General features: G+C 39.2%; 1 protein-coding gene across 1 annotated transcript in view; it reads right to left on the bottom strand.

Moving 5' to 3' along the window:
• Positions 1-22,820, bottom strand: part of Kap-alpha3 (karyopherin alpha3) — a 243,775-nt gene extending 220,955 nt beyond the window's left edge. The window contains exons 1-2 of the mRNA XM_067151813.2: positions 22,765-22,820; positions 22,493-22,644 (exon numbers count right to left, since the gene is read on the bottom strand). Coding sequence (XP_067007914.1) covers positions 22,493-22,558 — 66 coding nt within the window. The 5' untranslated portion in view covers positions 22,559-22,644; positions 22,765-22,820. The remainder of the gene's footprint in view (positions 1-22,492; positions 22,645-22,764) is intronic.
• Between the last annotated feature and the right edge of the window lie 587 nt (positions 22,821-23,407).

Here is a 23,407-nt window from a genome sequence, read left to right as displayed (position 1 = left end):
AATTTTTCTTAATAAACATTCTTAGGATAGGGTATTATTCAAGGAAGATCCATTATTTTGAAGCAAACATGTTTAGTTTCGGAAATATAGGGTGTTGCATATATGCAACGCTACGCGCTTAAGTAGTAGTCTGCAAGGTACCATCACATGTTGCTTTCTTCGAGAAAATAATAAAAATAAGAGGACGATGAGCGTGGAGAAGAAGATATAAGTTATTGTTGAGTTGATTATTTACTAACAGACAAAATAAAATAGTTTATATACAATAAGACATTATTTACAGTACCTATTTATATTATTTATATATACATACGGTAATCAAAAATATATTTATTGGAAAATTATATTGAAAACTGACAGGGTATTCAGAGTTCTTCAGTTTACTAGTGTGATCATTTGCTGTGGGTTTCTCTGAAGACTCAGTGATCTGTATGTCCCTTTGAGTGGAACGGAATGATGCAACTTATGGAGAGCCCAACGTCACACTTTACACAAGTTGTACGGACTATGCTAGAGCATTTCTCATATGCACACCGTCTTCTTTATTGTCTGGGATATCACAAGGTGGTCTCGCCGTCGTACCGTACAACTTCATGTATGCGACATCCCACTAAATTACTAAGAAAGACTCAATATCTAGCGACTAGTCTCTAGAATCAATCAAAGAGATTTGAATCGACTAGACTGATGTGAACGAACACGAACATAACACACGAGAACGAGAGATTGACAATCGATATACACGTCGCGATATACAGGTTTCAATAAACACCGCACATTTGTGCATATTTCTCGCATTAATAAACGTCGATATTTCGTTTGAAAGCGGCCAAACAGCGAAGGACTTCCGGCCACTGGTGTAAATAGCTGAAATGGCAGGATTTGAAAACAAATGTTTGAAGTTCACCAAAGAATAAGCTAAAATCGGGAGAAATATTAGAATAATCGGGAGACGGGAAAACTGTCGAAAATCGGAAGTCTCCCGCCTAAATCGGGAAAATTGGCAGGTATGTTAATTGTAAAGGGAATCGTGCTACATCCAAACTCGGATGAATTTACTTCCTGGATTTCCTGAAAGAGGTTAATTATTTCTAAATCATAAAATTATATAGCGAATCATACCTCTTACGGTATGTCATTGTGATAGCTGGAACACACGGCGAACTTCAGACATACACCTAGTCAACAATCAAGCGGCGACTATTGATTAACCGACTCGTAACGAAGCACGACCCTTCCCTTTACCGAATACGCGCGCAATTTTAATTCTTTTACTAGAAAACATCTTCATACATTGAAAGAAAAGAGCACCGGTACGCCATTGCACATATGCAACGCTGGCGATCAATGGTTAAGACTGCCTGACTGAAGTACAGATACTTGGCAAGTATACTCTGTGATCCTAAGTGCCAATAAGAACCAAAGGTAAGATTTACAAAACCGCCATTAGACCTATGATGTATGGAACAGAAATATGATCCAAGAAATATTTTTATTTTGTTTTTTATTATTATTTGCTTTACGTCGCACCGACACAGATAGGTCTTATGGCGACGATGGAATGGGAGAGGCCTAGGAATGGGAAAGAAGTGGCCGTGGCCTTAATTAACCCTCTAAGTGATACGTAAAAACCTCTTAAGTGATAAGCGACTGTAACGTCTTCGTACAAGATTTTTAATCATAAAAAATACAAAATCACAGTAAAATATATCAGATTACATATCTTTGTGATCAGTATAAACTAGATAATGTGCTTACGTAATAATATTGGATACATACCCTGATTCCATTTTATGGGGGGTGAAAAATTACAATTTTTCACTTTTGAAAAAAACAATGTTCCAACTTTCACTGTACGTAGCATCAAAACTATAAAAGACCGAAACAAAAAGTCTATGTTTAAATGTTTGCTATTTTGTTAGCAACAAAAGACATAGTACTATAAAACTAAAGAACATAAAGTTATGTACAAAAAACCGAAACTATGTACATCTCCTCTTCGGGCATAATTCTTTACTTCGAGTCACTTGCAGGAGTTTCTTTTCCTCCCCTTTACTATGGGCCTGTAGAAGTGTTTCAACTTATGGTAGCAAGTAGGATGAATGCCACAATTACACTTAGGGCACCAGAAGTTGCTTCGCTTTCTTTTTATGGCAGGATCTTCTGAACAAACTATGCATAATCTTTCTTTTTGTTGGCTGAGTCTTGGATGTTCAGGCTGAACTCCATCTGCTAAATCTAATACAATGCATTCCACAAACTAATCTCGGTCTATAGGCTTGTCTGTATTCTTAGAATACGACACATATGCATCAAATACAGCGATGCCAAGAAGATCGAAAAATGTTCTTTTCCAATATTTTTTACTGGTTCTGCTATAGGACAGATGATAAATGCTTTCGTCACTGTTGAATGAAAATCCAGAGCCTTATCAACACGAAATAGCCAATGAACTGAACTATTGATCAGTGCAAAGTTCGACGATATTCATTAAATGGTTGCCCAGAAACATGGATCTAAAGAAATGAGTCGTTACTAACGACTATCATTCCACAAAGGCAAAAATGAGTCGTTAATCATTTGGAGGGTTAAGGTACAGCCCCAGCATTTACCTGGTGTGAAAATTGGAAACAACAGAAAACCATTTTCAGGGCTGGTGACAGTGGGGATCGAACACACTATCTCCAGAATGCAAGCTCACAGCCACACGCCCCTAACCGTACGGCCAACTCGCTCGGTGGACCAAGAAAAGGGTGGATGAATTATTGCATACAAATGAAATGACTGGATGGGAAATTGTCACCCGAATCGACAAGATCCAAAATTAATACACGAGAGGTTCCTTTAAAGTAATTCCAATTATATATAAATTCAAGGAGTGCTGCACGAGACGGTGTGGTCACGTAATGAGGAAGGATGATTCCTATATGGTTAACCTCTTAACTGGGCATGACGTATATATTCGTACGCTGAATGTTACAGGGTAATGGGCATGACGAATATATACATACTCGTCTTTTACCGCAAATATCTCCTGGGTATGACGAGCTACTTTGCCGCGTCATGTATTGTCGTCTTAATTGATGTGTTCCTGCAAGATAGCAGCAAATACCACATGTCACCCTTCTTGAAGCTTATTTGTATTTATTTTACAACTGCGCGGTGCTACTTGTCTGCAGTAGGCCAAATATGGCAGCATCTAGTTCAAAGCATAAGTTCGAAACGCTCGTAGAAGACTATATTATTCAACACGTAGAGAATGACTGTGACGATTTATCTTCTCAGAAATCCAAAGATGAGTGGTTTGATACAGATGAAGGTGAGTCTGATAGTGAAAGTGGTTCAGAGAATGAGAATGAAGAACAAGATGAACAACATGACGAATCGGATGAAGACGAAGTGCTAGACATCTTTCAACCTTTCCCGCAGCGTGGTGTTTCACGTCAGAAATTCTTATTTTCTGGTGCTAGTGGTGTAAATGTGGACTTCGACGATGAATCCAATGTGTTGGAATATTTTGAACAGTTTATAGGTGGTGATATGTTTGAACTAATTGCCGAACAGACCAAAGAATATGCTGAACAGTTTTTAGAAGCCCATCCGAACTTGAAACCATGGTCACGAGCGAGAGATTGGATGGATACAAATCCAACTGAGATAAAAACTCTAATTGGACTTCTAATGCTGCAGGGGATAGTTCCTAAGCCAGAAAACAGTATGTACTTCTCAAAACGGGAAAGTATCGCAACCCCTTACTTTTCGAAAATTTTCTCCGAGACAAATCACTGCAGTTCTACTGAAGTAAATGGCGTAACTGACCGTGAAGTTAATGTAAAATCTTCACAATGTCACTTTCAAGATGTGTAATTCGTAAATATTCCACTCTTTTATTTGTTTTAATTTTAGGTGCTAACAGATGAACAAAACACTCAAATTTCAACCAGGTAAATGACCTTGCAGTCAATGAAAAATGGTTCAGAATGTCACATGCATGATATATTTACCTTGCTTTTATTTGTTTCAACTTTCGGCTGTAAAATATGGACCAAACTCTCAAATTCCAACCAGGTAAATGACCTTGCAGTTAATGTAAAAATGGTTGAACATTTCTATAACATTAAAATTAATTAATTACAACTCCTTTATTTTACTTTTTGTATCACATATGAATGATATTAATGATATTACCAACTTTTCTGCCTATCCTGCCGTGAAACAACAATCTGCTGAAAAAATACACAGGGCAGGTTACATCAAGCACATCAATAATACCCAGTTAAGAGGTTAAAGAACTTAACACACCAAACTCACCCAGGGAAAGAGGCAAGCACTGTGACATGGTAGACAAACACAGAAAAAGGAATTGTGACTGATTGCCATCTTACGACCTGTGCCAACATAACACCTAACAACGTGGTGTTGCAGCATGAGGAGATCCCACCACAAATGAATTGGGAAAAGGGAAATGAAGAACAATATTTTTTGCTATGGGTTTTATGTCACACTCACACAGACAGGTCTTATGACAGGGCTAGCAATGTGAAGAAAGCAACCATGGCCTTAATTAAGGTACAGCTCCAGCAGAGCCTGGTGTGAGGTTTGCAACTGTGGGGTTTAAACCCACCAGCTCACAGCTATGTGACCCAAACCACATACCCAAGTCGATCGGTCAGAACTGCTAGAACTTCGAACATGATCCTCCTTGAACAGTGGGAGTCACTATTAAGAGACTAGCCCAGAAACTGATCGATGGAACAAGACAATATTTAAGGTTTTAAAATTTGGATTCCTCCCTTCTGCAATAGCTTATTTATTGTATGGATAATTATAGTAGTACCACATGAAAGGAAAATTAATAGGCCTACATGCTGTGAAATACTGTAGACCAGGGGTTCTCAAATTTTTTCGTTTGTGGCACACTGTTTTGCTATGCTAAATATAGTGGCACACCCCAATGTACAAGTAACTATGCCTGCTTAAGAGGAAATTCTAACGCTACAGAGAAGTCCCGAAAGAATTAGAACCCTTGTGGAGGGTACACGAACCAATGGAACGTTAGTAGAGAAATATGTCAATCACTCCCGAACCCTAGTGAAGCATATATAAACCAATCAACTCTCACCTGCAGTTAGTTCAGTACTTCAGATGGAAACGGAGAGATGTTTAGTACACAACATACTGCAATTGACTGTTGAATAAGTCGCAATATTTGTTGGTTACATAAAATCAGCTTCATGGTCCGTATCGCACTTCAATAGATTCACAATTAAGTATTTATTTTCCACCTAGTCGATACAATGATTGCTTAAGGCAATTTTTAATGGTCAAAAGTGGTACATGTTTCGTATATTATCAACATCTTCAGCCACATAACACTGTTTAGATGAAAAATGTATAAAATTGACATTTTTCATCTAAACAGTGTTATGTGGCTGAAGATGTTGATAATATACGAAACATGTACCACTTTTGACCATTAAAAATTGCCTTAAGCAATCATTGTATCGACTAGGTGGAAAATAAATACTTAATTGTGAATATTTGGTGGTGTTATAAACCTGAAGTAATGTACAGATATTGTGTTGTAATATGGAGAAGTTTTTAATTAAGCGACAACGATTAAATAGCACTGAAGGACATCAGAGTGAAAACAGAACAAGTGAATCACCCGGATCAAGTGTCAATGAGAAGCTACTTCTGCAGCAGAGCAGTTCAGAAGCTACTTCTGCAGCAGAGCAGTTCACCGTCCAGTGCTGTGCACAGGTATCAGGATTCTTATTTAAGCTTCAGCTTTACATTTGCTTAATCTGTAAATCGTGAATTTCCTGAGTGTGTTGTATGTGGCAAAAAATTAAGCAATGAATGTATGGTTCCAATCAAACTAAGGAGACACTCAAAAACGAAACATAGTCACTTGGGAAATAAAAATAAGGCTTATTTCAATCACACTGTTCTCAAATTATAGAAGGCAACGTAATGAATAAAATAATTACAACTTGAGAAAAAGCACTAGTAGACAGCTATAAAGTAGCAGTAATAATTCATTGTTAGGAATATGCAGTCACCTACAGCAGCAGAAACCTTGATTTTACCTGCTTGTAAATAAATAGTTAAATCCATGTTAGGAGAGACTGCAAAGAGGGAGATATCCAAAGTACCTTTATCAAACGATACAACTGCTGATGTCAGCTAATATTAAAAATAACTACTGGAAAAATTACATGATAGTAAAAAATTTGCACTTCAACTGTACGAATCAACACAAATAGAAATCAATTAATGAGCTACATAAGATTTTTGAATGAAGAATCACTTACTGAATAGTTCCTATCCTGCAAAGAATTACCTCCGACGTCAGCAGGATCAGACATATATAATTCTACAACAGCGACATTGGTAGAAAATGGACTGAGTTTAAACAATTGAATTTCAGTGTGCACCGATGGAGCCCCAACAATGACTGGTCGAATGAGAGGTTTTAATTAAATGTTGAAGCAAGATTTTCCGCACACTGGATCCATGCATTGTTTTTACAACGGGAAGTTTTTGTGCCAAAAACCATGCCCTCAGATCTACGGAACGTAATGAGCTCAGTGGTTGAAACGGTTAATTACATTAAAAGTAGAGTTCTATAGATTTTTCGAAGTTATGTGTCAGAAAGCAGGAGGAGCTATTTATGAATCTCTGGTCCTTCACACCGAAATTTGCTAGTTGTCCAAAGGAAGTGTACTTTTCAGATTTTATTAATTTTGAAATGAGTTATTACAAATATTTGCCACTGAAAAACTTTAGTTTGCTGACCTCATTAGCGACGAAACTTGGTGTTCGAAAGTTGCATACCAAACTGATAGTTTTGGACATTTTGAATAATCTCAATACCAGTATGTAGGGAAAGAAAGAGAATATTCTTAAATCAACTAACAAGCTGAATGGGTTCTTAAGAACAATTCAACTGTGGGAGTCAAAAGTTTAAAGACGTGATTTTGAAATATTTCCTCTCACAGCTGATGCAGACATCTGTTCCAGGCTGATTTTAGAACATCTTTCTGTTTTGGGGAATAAACTGCAAGAATATTTTTATCCTCTCAACGTGAACAAATGCAAATGGGTTCGCAATCTCTTTGCTGTTACTGCTGAGGACACAAAACATATACCATTAGAAGAGGCAGAAGAACTGGCTGAACTTCAAGCCGATCGAACTTTGAAGCTGAAATTTAGAGAAGAAACACTACTTCAGTTCTGGATTTCAGTGACTAGAGAGTTCTCAGTGTTATTACAGCATGCCATATCTATATTAATACAGTTTTCAACAACATGTCTGTGTGAACAGGGATTTTCGGCATTGACCTGCATTAAAGGTAAGAAACGCGAGCGACTTCTTTCTGTAGACCAAGAACTACAGGTGTACTTTTCTGCGATTCCCAAAAAACTGCACCAATAGTGTAATACTACTGATAAAGCATCTTATTTTTTGAGTTCTTACTGCATGTTGGCTTACGCCATTCTGTAATGTTAGTAAATAGTATTACTAAACTATTGAATACACAAGCAATTATTTCGCGGCACAGTCCGACAATTTCACGGCACACCCTTTGAGAAACCCTGCTGTAGACCAATAATTAAAACAAGCAAGTTTACCTGTGAAGTGGGACTATTTCGTTTTGGATGCAGTTAAAATTTCACTGAGCTTGATAGCTGCAGTCGCTTAATTGCGGCCAGTATCCAGTATTCGGGAGATAGTGGGTTCGAACCCCACTGTCGGCAGCCCTGAAGATGGTTTTCCGTGGTTTCCCATTTTCACACCAGGCAAATGCTGGAGCTGTACCTTAATTAAGGCCACGACCGCTTCCTACCCACTCCTAGCCCTTTCCTATCCCAACGTTGCCATAAGACCTGTGTCAGTGCGACGTAAAGCCAATAGCAAAAAAAAGTTAAAGTTTCTTGGAGTGCTCCTCAACGATATTTGTTGTGGTCTGTTGTGAAGTTCCACAATCTCATAGTGCAGAGTCTGATATTCCCAATTATCCAACATGGACTTGGTTCTTCCATGACCACATCTAATTCTGTTCAGCAGGTACCAAGTTCACCAAAGCGACTGAAGTCCTGGGGTTGTTAATATTCGATCATTTCTCCTCCCATGCATCTTCAAACTTAAATGCCTACACTTGACAGGCAGCCCAGAAATGTCTCCGAGATTTCACACTTGTGCTGAGTGCGTTGAGAAAGATTTCTTGGATCATTAGTGGCGGAGGGAACTTCAGACTGTATTTTTTTTTTTTTTTCAATTCATGGAACACTACTTGTTGCGATCTCAGTTTCAACATGAAGCTTGATATGATCCTCATGGTGTCAAACTAGATATCTACCTCGTTTACATGTGCATACTAGTGCCACAGTGGTAAGCAATACTGTGCAAAAGAGCCTTCCAAGACCACGGCTACAGTGTCTGCTTGCGCTCCCCAAAAGGTTCCTGCCTGATGTTATTCCTGCTCTTCAGTTTCTTTCCAACTGTCATTAGGTGGAGTTTCAACAACAGCGAGTAATCAAGCAAAATTCCTAGATACTTGGGGCGAAGGTTGTTCTACATTGTCTTGTCACTAGTGATGGGACATATGATTCATTTTACTGAGCCAGGCCGATGACCTTCGATGTTAGGCCCTTTAAAACAAGCATCATCATCATTTAACTGAATCAATACAGTGATCCCGATTCACGGTACATTAGAGTCACCGCTCCTACTGCATCTGTGTAGTATGTACTGGTAAGACAGCAGCAACAGCATTCAGTGCTCGCAGCTGCCATCTGGTCTTCATACTGTTAACTCCTTTCTTAGAAAAAATGCTAGTCACTCTAATACATCAAAGGTTTCCGGCGACGCAGGATGGGAAAGATCTGGGATTAGGAAGGTAGCAGCCATGGCCTTAATTAAGGTACAGTCCCAGCATTTCCTGATGTGAAAATGGGGAAACTACGGAAAACCATCTTAACGGCTGCCGACGGTGGGATTCGAACCCACCATCCCCCAAATGCAAGGGCATAGCTACTCTATACTAACCGCACGTCCAACTCGCTCAGTCATTTTCGAAAATATGTATTTTTCTATCAGCAGAGGATTTTTTTTAAATCGTCATATTTTGTATAGGCTACCCGAGATGTACAGAAGCCCACTGGTTTTCTGATTCAACATACTGTTGGTTAAGATATTGCGTCAGTCGGCTCACTTACTGTCCACATATAATTGGTCTTGTACAACAATGTGACATACGAACTGAGAGAATACTGAGCTGTTCTTCCCAATATAAAACAGGTACTTTTGAGTGGTCATGAGCATGACTCATAGTCATAGGGCAGGCTAGAGTCGAGTTTAATTAATTGTTAAATGTCAACAAAGTTATAATGCTAAGATTCATTAAACTAATAAATAGTATAACCCAATAGCCTACCTACTTACTAGCTACTTTAGAATTATGTTTTGACTACCTTTTTAACACTGCAAATAAATCCATTTATTATTTAAACCTCCCTGTAAGCAGACAGTGAATGCAAGTGGGTATTATTTTCATATGAGCTGAGCTCGAGAGTCCATTATAGCATACGATTCTTTCAGTGTACCATGGCTCTGTATCTATTGCTTCAGAGGAAGTTCGGCTCCCCGTCGATGTCCAGTGTACCGATAATGAACCGTGTTTGTGTTGTGTCTCACTAATCCGTAACTGCATATGATTCTTTCGGTGTGCCATGGCTGACTGTATGCCTCGCTGCAGCGGAAGCTCGGCTCTCCGTCAGTGTCCAGTGAGCTGATAAGGAGCTGTGTGTATCTTGTGTCTCACTGAGCCGTGGTGGCGGATGATTCTTTCGGTATGCCATGATTCACTGTCTCGCTGCAGCGGAAGCTCGGCTCCCCGCCAACGTCCAGTGTCCCACTAGTGAGCTGTGAGTGTGCCACTCAGCACTGTCCGTTGGGAGTAAGCTGAATATTGTGACGTGAGCTCGCCGTTCCTGTGAATCTATTCACTCGGACACTTGAATGGACACTTGAATGAATCGCTGCTTCGAATCATGCATTCAGAAGCCAACACTACTTGTCACAGAAAGTTATTCTTATGGATGGTTGTCCGAGTGATTGTTTAGCATCAAAAACTGTCACTTCAGTCTTTGTTGGGTTAGGGCCGTTTCCACACACTGAAATATTCCCCAAGCTTTTCCAAATCTTCCATCAGAGTATCTTCTCCTTGCTGCAAGTGATTCTTTGGAATGCAATCGTGATGCCAACGGCATAGCAGAATTTTCTGGATGCTGTTTCTATCATGTTACTGATACACCAATCAAATAACAGAAGTACCAGAACAGAAACCTGTGGCAGGAAATTCTACATTTTAAATGGTTTGCTGTTCTTATCACAAAGGCATACTCAGAAATATCTGTTCCTAACCAAAATTGATAGCAGCCCAGTTAAATCTGTGGGAAGGTACAATCTTCTTCAATTGTAGCATTAGCCCATCTAGCCACACAGCGTCATAGGCAGCAGTTAAATCTATGAATACTACCGACGTCTTTAGCATTTTCTAGAAGGCCGCTTTGATGTATGTTCGGTTCTACAGCAAATCTCACATTTGAGTTGGCCAGCTGGCGCACCACAGTAACGATACAAGTCCACGCACATTGCAACCTTGGCTTACTAATTGCTTGTTCCTCGGTCTCACCGAAGCTTGTGTCGAGTTTGAAAGTGTATGTATTACAAGACACGTGAGCAAGTCAATAATTATCTGCAATGTTGCTCTAATTGTCTTTAGGTTGGCTCTATGGCATTGTGTGCTCACCACCCGCTAGATGGCACCGTTATCTACGCCTGTGGTAGGTTTCAGCATTATCAAATCAGTACAGCTTACGCTGTTGTGACGTAAACATGACTGCGCCAGTCTCTGGTAAGGTATATAAGGGAAGTGAACAGCGTCAGATGAGGAGTGATAACTGTGACGGAGAAGCCGTGTACTCGTCTGAGATAGCGTTATCAGCACCTCACAGAGCATGAAAGGCGTGTCATGTGTCTCCATTATGCGAGCTGGTTGAATCATCTGTGGGGCATTCGGACGTGACAATGGCCCAACGTAGGACTGCATGGTAACGTGAGGGCAGGCATACTCATCAAGGTTCTGGCTGACCACGTCTTACCACAAGGGAGGATTGCCATATTGCGCACCAAGCACATCGTAACCCTTTCATATCTGCGCCTGCCATCCGAGAACAAGTAATGGACTCACTGAAATATTGTGTCATCCCACAGCATTGGTTGGAGACTAGCAGCAGCCGGACTAGGAGACTACCGCCCCATGCGTAGGCTGCCGTTAACACAACATAAACAGCTACGTTTGGAGTGGTGCCATGACCAGGAAGAACGGACTGCTAACGAATGGTGTTGCACTGCGCTCACCGATGAACTGCGGTTCTGCACTACCCCGGATGACCATAGTCAGCGAGCATAGCGGCAACCTGGGGAGAGGTCCCATTCTTCCAACGTTTTAGAGAGACACAGCGGTGTTACTCATGGCGCCATGGTGTGGAGAGCCATCGGGTATGACTTTAGGTCACAGCTGGTAGTGATTGAGGGAACTCTCATGGCATAATGATACATCATGGACATCCTGCGTCCTCGTGTTACCTCTCATTTTCAACAGGACAATGCTCGTCAAAACACGGCACGTGTCTCTGTGAACTGTATGCATAATGTTGAGGTTTTACAAGATATTACTCCCATTGCCAGCAAGATCCGCAGATCTATCCTCAATTCAATGTGCGTGATCAGCTTGGACATCAACTCCGTCCCAGTGCCATTATCCAGGATATCAAGGACTAGTTACAACAGTTCTGGGCCAGCTTGCCTCAGGAGAGGATACAACAACTTTGTAACACGCTTTCCAACTGAATCAGTGCATGCGTCCAGGTCAGAGGGGGTGCAACATCATACTGATAAGTGGGCTCCTACCGCCCAAGTTCTTTGTAAATTTGACTCAATTTTGTAATCACTGAAATAACATCACATATCCTCTTAATTCATGAAGTTTCATTTTGTTTCCTAGTCCCCTTTTGGATGGTTCAAATTTTTTTGTCATGCAGTGTAATTTAGTCCTTGTTAATACTTGGTACAAACACCACGAACGACTGATGTACACATAGACGAGACCTGGAGACACAGGAAGGTATCAAATAAACTTCATTATGATTAGGCAGATTCAGAAACCAGGCGTAAGATTTCAAGACACCACGGACTCTGAGCACAGCTTGGTGGTCATGAAATGTCATCTGAAGTTGAAGAAATTGAAGAAAGGAAGGAATGCAAGTAGATGCGATCTAGATGAGTTGAAGGCAAAGAGTGTAAGGGACTGTTGCAAGGAACATGTTGCAAAAAGACTAAATGGAAAGCTCTGAAAGAGAAACAATAGAAGAATAGTGGACAGTCATGAAGAATGAGATCAGTAGAGTTGCTGAAGAAAAGTTAGGAAGAAAGGTAAGATCAAGTAAGAATCGGTGAATAAATCCAGAGACCTGATTGATGAACAGCAAAAATGCAACAAATGAGGAGGGCAGAAAAGAATACAGGTGATAAAGAATGAAGTACATAGAAAGTGCACGTCAGCTAAGGAAGAATGGCTGAAAGAGAAGTGCAAGGATGTTGAAGGTTGTAAGTTTGTAGGAAAGATAGATGCTATATACAGGAATAATGAGGAAACCTTTGGAGTAAGGTAAACTAGGTGTAACAATATTAAGAGTTCAGACGGGAAACCATTTCTAGGGAAAGGAGACTAGGCAGAAAGACGACAGGAACATATTAAACCACCGTATCAACGGAAAGTAGATAAGGTTCAGGAACGAGAAGCTGATGTGAAATGGGAGACCCAATTTTGAGGTCAGAATTAACAGAGCTATGAGAGATCTAAATAGAAATAAGGCACATGGAATTTATGACATACCCTCAGCAAGGAGAGGTCATTCCATTTAGTGTGCAAGATGTTCTGTATGATACAAGAGAAGTGCCATCCAATTTTAGACAATGTCTTTACATCTGTTCCTCAGAAATCAGGTGCTGACAAATGTGAGAACTACAGCACCATTAGTTTAGTATCTCACGCTTGCAAAATTTTTACACATATTATTTACAGGAGAATGAAAAGAAAATTTGACACTGAATTAGGAGAAGAGCAGTTTGGCTTCAGGAGAAATGTATGAACATGTGAAGCAATCTTGACTTTACATCTGATCTTAAATGATGATGATAATTTCGTGTGGCTATTTCTAGCCGAGTGCAGCGCTTGTAAGGCAGACCCTCCGACGAGGGTGGTAACTGTGTGTTATTGTGGTGGAGGATAGTGTTGTGTGTAGTGTGCGAGTTGCAGGGATGTTGGGGACAGCACAAACACCCAGCCCCGAGCCATTGCAATTAACCAATGAAGGTTAAAATCCCCGACCGGGCCGGGATTCGAACCCGGGACCCTCTGAACCGAAGGCCAGTACGCTGACCATTCAGCCGAGTCGGACAATGATGATGATGATGATGATGATGCTTGTTGTTTAAAGGGGCCTAGGTCAACGGCCCCTGATCAAATTAAGAAAGACAAGCCTATGTACATGGCATCCGTAGATCTAGATACTGCATTCGATAATGATTATTAGACCAAGCTATTTGAGATTCTGAAGGTGATCAGGATCAGATACCAACAAGGAAGAATTATCTGCAATCTGTACAAATACCAATCTGCAGTGATAAGAATCGAAGGCTATGAAAAAGCAACAGAAAGAAGTGATGCAAGGCTAGAGTTTGTCCTCAATGTTTATAGGCCTTTAGAACACACAGTAAATGAACTCGAAGAGGAATTTGGAATGGCAATCCAAGGAAAGGAAATCCAAACTCTGAGATTTCCCAATATTATTTTATGTCAGCCTGCAGAATATCTGGTGAAATTCCTGAATTACATGGACACAGTCTTGAAAAAAAAAAAAAAAAAGCACAAGGTGAAAATAAATAAATCCAAAACAAAAGTAATGGAGTGCAGTCGAATGAAGTCAGTTTATGCAGCAATATTTGATTAGGAAACAAAATCTTAAAGTAGATGAATATTGTTACTTGGGTAGTAGAACAATCAATGATGGCAGAAGTAAGGACGACATAAAATGCAGACTAGCACTAGTAAGAAATATTCATTCCATATACTTGTTAGCACTTCTATAATAAAAACAAACCCTGCCTCCATCTCTCCAACTCAACACCACTCCTCCCTCCCCACTTCCCACCAGCTCACCACCTCCCTGCCCTTCTCCCTTCACACCTCCCATCCTCGCAAACACAGCTGAGCCAGCAATAGACACAATCAAATACCTAGGAATTACTCTTCAGACACAAGGGAAAATATTCACACGTCACGTGAAAGATCGATATGTGCTGCCAGATCAATGAATGGTATTAGTCATCTCAAGGACATGTCTCTGCAATTGGCACTGAGACACTCTAAAGCGAAAATTACATCTATCGCAACGTAAGTTTGGAAATAATATGGGATAATTTAAGAAAACATAATCTGAAAGACTTGGAGAAAGTGAAAGCTATATTTTTAAAGAAACTGCTTTGCCTATCGCAATACACCCCTTCGAGGTTGACATACGAACTAGCAGGAGAATCTTTCTTTATCGAAGAACTTCGACTGGATCACCAACTACTGTCCACAAGACAGTACGAGGTACTACAAGATCTACTACAAAAAAAAAAAAAAAAAAGGAGATCCCAATTGATTTCTACTCCACAACGGCCATGACGTCAACAGAATGGAAGGGCACTGCATATGAACAGACACATAATGACCTGTTTTGCAGTGCACAGTTTCACCATAGGATTTGTGAAACAGAAGTGTTCCATGTGCACGTTTAGACTAAGGAGGTCCACAACCTCACTATAATCACTTGTTGTTTTAATTCCATCATGTCTCATTTGTTTTCATTCTTTTCTTCATTGTGTTTTAACATATTCTTTTAGCATCAATTATGTAAAAATTTAACTTTTTACACTGAAGATGGCTCAAACGAGTTGAAACATGTATGACTAAAGATGGAGATGTGTATGTATTGAATAGTCTACTCTAATCAGTTTGTCTTATTCATACCTTGGTCTATCTCTACTGTTCTTTACCACCCACACCGAGAGAGTTGGCCGCGCAGCTGAGCTTGTATTCAGGAGATAGTGGGTTCCAACCCCACTATCGGCAGCCCTGAAGACGGTTTTCTATGGTTTCCCATTTTCACGCCAGGCAAGTGCTGGGTCTGTACTTCAAGGCCACGACCACTTCCTTCCCACTCCTACACCTTTCCTATCTCATCGTTGCCATAAGACCTATCTGTTCGTCGCCACAAGACGTATCTCTGTCGGCGCGACGTAAAACAAATAGCAAAAAAAAAAGACCTATCTGTGTCAGTATGACGTAAAGCATATTGGAAAAAAAAAACTTCCCACCTACATTTCCCTCAAAAACCAAGTGAACAAGTCTTTGGATGTGTCCTATCATTCTATCTCTTCTTCTGATCAAATTTTGCAAAGTTATTCTCTCAAATTTGATTTAGTATTTCTTCATTCATGATTAGATCCATCCATCTCACCTTCAGCATTCTTCTGTTTGTAACACCACATTTCAAAAGCCTCTATTCTCTTTCTTCACAAGCTAGTTATCATCCATGTATCACTTTCATACAAAGCCACGCTCCAGACAAAAGAATACAAAAATATTTCTAACTCCTAGCCTATATCAATGTTCAAAGTGAACATATTTTTCTTAAGAAAGACCTTCCTTGCTTGTGCTGGTGCCGGGCTGAGTGGCTCAGACGGTTAAGGCGCTGGCCTTCTGACCCCAACTTGGCAGGTTCGATCCTGGCTCAGTCCGGTGGTATTTGAAGGTGCTCAAATACGTCAGCCTCGTGTCTGTAGATTTACTGGCACGTAAAAGAACTCCTGCGGGACTAAATTCCGGCACCTCGGCGTCTCCAAAAACCGTAAAAGAGTCGTTAGTGGGACGTTAAACAAATAACATTATTATTATTTTGATGCTTGTGCTGGTCGGTATTTTACATCATCCTTACGTCTGCCATCGTCAGTAATTCTACGGCCCAAGGAACATCACAGAACTGCCTAGAGAACAGGTAAGAATTAAATAAGAATGTAATACTGCAGTGTGAAAATATTTAACTTTTAGGATCAACTGTTGTTGCTACGGTAAGTATTTGAAATGGAACCTGCAGATGGAGGAGGCAAAGCGAAAAGTGATGAAAATCATGGGATTTTTAGCAGGAACCTAAAAGGCATCAAATCAGGGGCCCTACAAACAGCCTATCTCAGTATGGTAAGACCCATATTAACCTATGATTTTCCTGCCTGGGGTTCCACAACAGTTGCAAAATTCAGAAAATACAGTCGGCCTTAGAAGCTAATAATTTACCATTCCCATCTTAATTAGGCTAACCTCCCCTCAATAGAAGTCACTGTGAAAAGCTGGTAAAGGAAATCAAAAAGAAATTCGGAAAAGGAATCAAAATCCAAGGAGAGGACATCGAAACTCTGAGATTTGTCGATGATATTGTTATTTTATCTCAGTCTAAACAAGATCTGGAAAAATTGTTGAATGGTATGGACGCAGTCTTGGAGAAAACAAATTCAAAACCTAAAGTAATGGAGTGCAGTCGAATGAAGTCAACTGATGCAGGAAATATTAGATTAGGAAAATAAATCTTAAAGGAAATAGATGAATACTGTTACTTGGATAGTAGAATAACGATGGCAGAAGTAGGGACATAAAATGCAGACTAGCACAAGCAAGGAAGAGGTTTAAGAAAATAAATTTGCTCACTTCGAACATTATTATTATTATTATTATTATTATTATTGGAAGTGCGCACAAAGGTGCAGAGTACAACAAAAGAAATAATTTAAATATTATTTCTGTTAATATTTAGTTTTGCGTATTCACTTATGGTCTTTGTTCGCTTTGTAAACAGTTCGATGTGGTACCATCACACGTTTTTCCACACAGTTTTCATCGGATTGTGGTATACCTTGTTTTTGCAGAGGTGGTGATGGAAGCCATGCACAGACAGTCTTGTTAGTACGTCTCATCTCGAAGTTTGCTGACATCCAGGTCCCATCAATCATCGCACCCGTGCGTAGAATTCAGGCCCGATTTCTAGGCGGCGGTTCCTTAAACATTGTAATTCTTGTTCTGTTACTATGGTAGATGGGAGCATGAAGGTTGTTTTCAAATCCTCCAGCAGAAATGATTCTCTAGCTAGTACATATGTTAGGCGAAATCTTGTTGATTTGGATACACCAAAGCTCTTTTCAGGAAGCATGCTTTAACTCTTTCCAAGGTAGCTAGGTTTTTCCTGGTGAGGTCAGACCTGGTATAGGAATTAGAAAGATGTTATTCAAAGACTTTTGTCTGGAGCATGGCATTGTATGGACGTGAAACACAGATGATAGGTAAAGTTCACTTCAAGACAAGATTTTTCTAACGTTACAAGTGAAAATTAATGATATCTTACTTTGAATGAGTCTCAGAAGAGAGCTGTGTTCATTGTGATGTCCACGAAGCCACCATCCTGCCCCCAGGAATGCATTTACTTTTATAACCTAATGGAGATCATTACATGCCATTTTCGTTGCTGAAGTAGCTACTTGCATTCCTATTGGCCAACTTAAAGTGGCATGTGACCTCATTCCTGGCAATTATGATAGTCGTATTCCGTTACCAAAGCCAGATTTCTAAAGCGAGTATTAGGTGTGTCTACATACACAAAGTCCAGACTAGTATACAAACTTTTTAAAGAGCCATTCTATATTGAGGATCTAAGAATCTATCTAGTTCTGCCATTCACAAGACAAAGCGCAAAGATAACTGAAGAGAGAAGAATGCAACCAGCCCAAATCGAGCTTGAATTCTATGCCACCGATGCCGTGTTGGAGTGAAAATGGACAGAAGTGAACTACTAACAACAAAACGTAGTTACAAGGATGGCAGTCCATGGCTTCCACCATAAGCTGTGTGCGACTAAGCGATTCCATGAGGTGAACTACGAGTGTGTGTGCTCTCTATGTGAGGAAGTGTGTGATCGCTACCACACACTTAAGTGCAAAAAATTCCGTTACCAACCCTAGCACAATAGAGCACAAGTAAATGTAACATGTTAAGGAACCAATGGTGTTTCCACAGGAAGGTAGAAGCCTAAGGCCACTTTGCCGCTCTAACCTGGGGGCGTAAGCTTGTCCTTATATCACTGGTCTTGTCCAGGTCCTATCCTAACGTCTGCACGACAAGAACCAGTCCAGATCAATGGTGTAACAATGATCACCGCCACTTATTCGTTCCTCAAGCACCACCCATTAGTTCCTAAGCAGAGAGGTTGGCAGCATTGTGTACTGCATGACAACAACCTTCTCGAGAAGGCTGCGAAAAGTAAACGACAGTTGTGAACGCCTTGTCTCGAGGAAGCAAGTACTGATGGAAGATAACTAGCTCAGAGAGAGAATAGAAGCTTTTGAAATGTGGTGTTGCAGAAGAATGCTGAAGGTGAGATGGTGAGATTGAATCACAAAGAGATACTGAACTGGTAAGAGAATAACTTGGCAAAATATCAGATGAAGAGAGAGAATGACAGGACACATCTTAAGACACCCAGGACTTGTTCAGTTAGTTTTTGAGGAAAGTGCAGACTATTAAAACGGTAGACCAAAGTACGAATACGACAAACAGATTTTCTTAGATGTAGGATGTAGTAGTTACATAGAAATGAAAAGGTTAGAACAAGATAAGGTGGCATAGAGGGCTGCATCAAACCAGTCTGTGGACCCAAACTACAAGATCAGACAAAAAGTAAGGACTGCTTCACGTGTTCCTATTTTTTTTCTTCTGAAGCCATACTGATCTCCTAACTCAGCTTTCCATTCTTGGTTACGTTGCGCATTCCTATCTACGAAATGTCACTGTAAAATTTGTCACAAATGGAACATAATAATTGCTTTTACTTAAATGAAGTGAAAAATCTGCGGTAAATTAAGAAATACCGTCGTTATTAGAGAAATATGAATACATACTTAAGACCTGTAGACAGCACTCCTTTATGTCGTATTCCGCTGCTGGTGCCGTCTTTTGTTAATTTCTTGAGGTCCAGGGCTAGCACCGAGGAATAGGAGTGCTATGTCTGTGGATTCTCATTATCTTTGTCCATATGACTAGACTGGACAGGCAAATAGCAAAATGGAGGTCAACAACATTCACAATGTTATTTCGTCCCTCAATGAGGCAAATGACCATGTTAAAGTGATGTGGCTGGAACTCTACGGTAAAACAACTAAGGACGCATTCAACAACTTGGTGCTGCACACTACAGACAAATATCGTAAGTACCACAAAAATGATTTTTTGTTGAAGGAAAAATAGCATGATCCCTGGACCAATAAATACTTTTTATTTTTGTTCGAACGAAAATAGCATGATCCCTAGACCAATAAATCACTAGTCCACAGAATTCTTCTTATGTACATTGGCTTTTTGTCGCCTATTAAATCTTGCATATCGCGATACAATTCAGGAAATGTCATTGACAACTGAAGCAATGATACGAAAGCAAAGAACTTCAGTGAACACAGACATCACACACGAAATTGTTGAAAGTGTAAGACAAACAAAAGACATATATTATAGTCAAGAAAAGGTTCCACCTTATCAATACGGAAAATGAAACTAATAAATCATAATAAATCAAGAAACACAAGACATACGTGTGTTACTGTGAGCGTAGCACCAAAAGTACTTGTAAAGTAAGCATAGGCTACATAATATTCTCCAAAAATAAAATATTTCTTAATTCACCGCAGATTTTAGACTTCAACTGTGTAAAAGCAATTATGTTCCATTTGTGACAAATTTTAGAGTGACACTTTGTAGATAGGAATGTGCGATATAACCCCATTCTTCTGTAAATAATAATGTGTTAAAATTTTGCATGTTAAGAAGGAAAGCACACTTCCTTACTTAATGAACCTTTAACTTTTTGGTCTGTCAAAAATTCTAATTATAACACACATAACATTTTAACATACCTGACAAAAGTATTCAAAAGCATCTTCCACAGCTGAACTGGTATAAAGACCAGTACCTTTATTGTTGGCCATCCCTCTGACTGCTGTTCTAACTTCTCTTTGTGAGAAAACTGGTAACAGCATTTTCAACTGAGGACACTTTATAAGATAATTCAGGAACATGTGTGATATGGATTAAATGCGAGGTGGCAGAAATGGAAACGGGTTGGATGTACATATAACAGGTACTTTGTGACAGGAAAATGCCGATAAATATCAAAAAGACAGCATTAGTGTATTTTTTTTACAGGTATATTAGTGTTATAATTAGCATTTTTGACAGACTGAAAAGCTTTAAAGTTAGCTTACATTAACATTTTGTAAGCATGTGATACTAAACTAATATCCACAAGACCATTGATCTAGATAGTTGGGACTATTGGTCTGCACAAGATTATTGGTGATATTCCAGATATAACAGGAAACTTTTCTTCACCTTGCCCAAGGCAGCCAACAGCAACACAGAAAATTGACTTATTTCTCAGATTTACACAGTCTCCATTTTCATTCTTCTATATATAAGTACGAATGCTTCTGGGGGTCGGGTTAGTGGGTGCCTGGAGAACACAAATGAAGGATCATTCTATGCTACTGAAGGTTTCACCTCATTTCTCTATACTTTTCCATCTGCAATTGATCAATGGAAGGGCCACCAAATAAAGACCAGGAAACAACAAATACAGATCCACAGAAAATTCTGACGACACATGACTACGAGAGCCGACCTCAATTAAAAACGTGACGAGCCTGACAAAAAAGGAAGAAGGACGACATGAAATAAAAAGGTATCAATCCAATGACAATATTCGGACCAACTGTTATTTTATGAATAACTCAGCCGTCTTCAAATTCCACAAACATAAAAACGTAATAGTTAAGGGACATAACAAAGGTTTCTTCTTACAGTTCAATTCATCCTCTATTTTTCTTAAAACCTTAGAAACTTTCAGTGAAGGTCTGGAGATCCATGAAAGAAAGTTAGATGGCATTTATGCCTTTTTTATAGCACGGGCTAGTAGAGCTGCTGACATAATCAAGAACCACCTTTCATAACAAAATTATTGAATCTGACACTTCTTAAAATAGATTAAGGATAAGAGTGACACGAGAATAATACTGCTGGTTAAAAATTACTGCACTTACTGTAAGATTCATTCTTGACAACAAGCATCAACAATGATCAACTTGCATAATTATGTAGGCAGAATCCGTGAATAACTTGAAACATTGTCAAGCTCAAGTCAACTGAAATTATTTCCATTTCCAACTGATTTAGAAATAGTTATGAATGCATCGCATTTAATGTGGTGTCGGGAGAGATGTTTAAGTACCTACTCCATTATAAACTAAGAGTAACCATTTTATATTGTCGTAACATACCTCCTTACTGTAACAAATCTCTTTCTTTTTCGGTGGTGGAGGGCAACAGTGTTCCAAACCCAAATATTCGGAAAAAATTGAGCATTTCAAGAATTCGTCGGCCTTCTGGCTGAAAGACCTGCAGGTACGACTTTAATGATATTCCTATACAAACAAAAGTCCCCAAAGGCCACTGGGGCTCAGAACTTAATCATGACCACGGCTATGGTGTACCGTTGTGAAATGTGTCAGTGAAATAAAATATGACAATAGATATCATCACTACACATAGAATCACCAAACAAAACAGTATAATGAAAAGCAAGAAACACACAAATGCCCCACATATGCTTAAGAATATCTAAGATACTTTCTTAATCCATTGTATGCATGGACTTTATCCTTGCAAAAAGTATACAATAATTAAATCAAGTTATCCGAAACGATGCTCAACTGCGATACAAATTCGAGGCAAACATTCAACTTTCAAGAAACAAACTACTAAAAAGTAAAAATTATAAGTTCGAAGAATGGCTGATATAAAGGTTGTACACATGACAACTACGAACATTCAAAGAACGCAGCTAAACAGTGTTTATAAAATGCAGATTTGTTCTAAAACTTGAAAAGAGAAATATTTTCCACAAGAATCAACACTGCAGTAACATGATTCGGGCACTCCTAATCAGAACACGACTATTGTAATTCGCTCCGACTGTATTTCAGAATTCCAAAAGCTAAGAAAGTCACCACACAGAAATTAACATTCTGACAAGACTGCTCATACAAAAAATGGTAATAATTAAATAATTAAGAACACCTGGCAATAAATATATCTAGAAAATGCATGCGTTCCGTGTCAACATAAAACACACAAAACGTAACCTAGACATTCAGTTTCAAGAAACTTTTACAGCTTGCAATTTACACACAATCATCTAAAAATGTTAATTCCTCATTCCTTACATCTTGATCCTTCCCTTTGTTCTTGAATACTTGCATCCTATTCTTATTTTGAAAGTCTGACGCCATTTTTAAGTAATTTCGATGGCCAATCTCTTTCCGTTCAAAATGCCGGTGTCGCACAAGAGCAGAAATCCAGTGACGTCACAAACTTTCTACAACACCACAAAAACATTAAAACTGGATGAACAACACTAATAATACACTAAGTATGGGCGAAATATTACAGCAGTTGAGCAACATTTAAATTGTCATCGAGAGAAAATAATATTCACGCTATGTACACATCACAGGATCTTTGACCGTGATATCGAGGTGTTTTCAATCGAATATCTAAGAATAAACATATGATCTGTTTATTCTCTGAAGCTATACCATTACATTACAAGAAAAAAAATTCGAAAAAAATGCTATTTAAAATCAAAAAACCATATATGAACCAAAGGTATTAAATCTAAGTACCAAATTTCTCTATAACAACAAACATACTCAACCCAGATAATTATAGGAATATCTCCATTCTTCTCAATATGTTTAAATATTCTGAAAAAAATTGTTAAAAAATAGACAAACTTTCTGAAAAAGCGTCGCTCATATCTAAAGAAAACTAATGCATTAGAGAAAGCTCAAACACTGAAATCGCAACCTTGATCTATATGACCCTATCTGCAACTAGAAGACAAATATTGTGAATATTGTGAGGGCACCTGGTCTAAACGGATCTGCAATGAACACTTATGCTACCCCTATCTTGCACTACCTCGAAAGCATCCGATTAGAACTCTTTAATGAGAACCGGTATGTTAAAAGAGGACAATTTCAACGTAACAGGCGCAAATCTATCATCAAGCTACTGTACAAAGGGAAAGGGGACTCAAGCGAACCGGGCTCCTATAGGGAAATGGCACAAGAATCAGA

Source organism: Anabrus simplex, chromosome 7, assembly GCF_040414725.1.
Source record: "Anabrus simplex isolate iqAnaSimp1 chromosome 7, ASM4041472v1, whole genome shotgun sequence".
In the NCBI taxonomy this organism is placed as follows: Eukaryota; Metazoa; Arthropoda; class Insecta; order Orthoptera; family Tettigoniidae; genus Anabrus; species Anabrus simplex.
The sequence above is the reverse complement of the archived record's forward strand: the minus strand, read 5'-3'. Positions and strand labels throughout refer to the sequence as shown.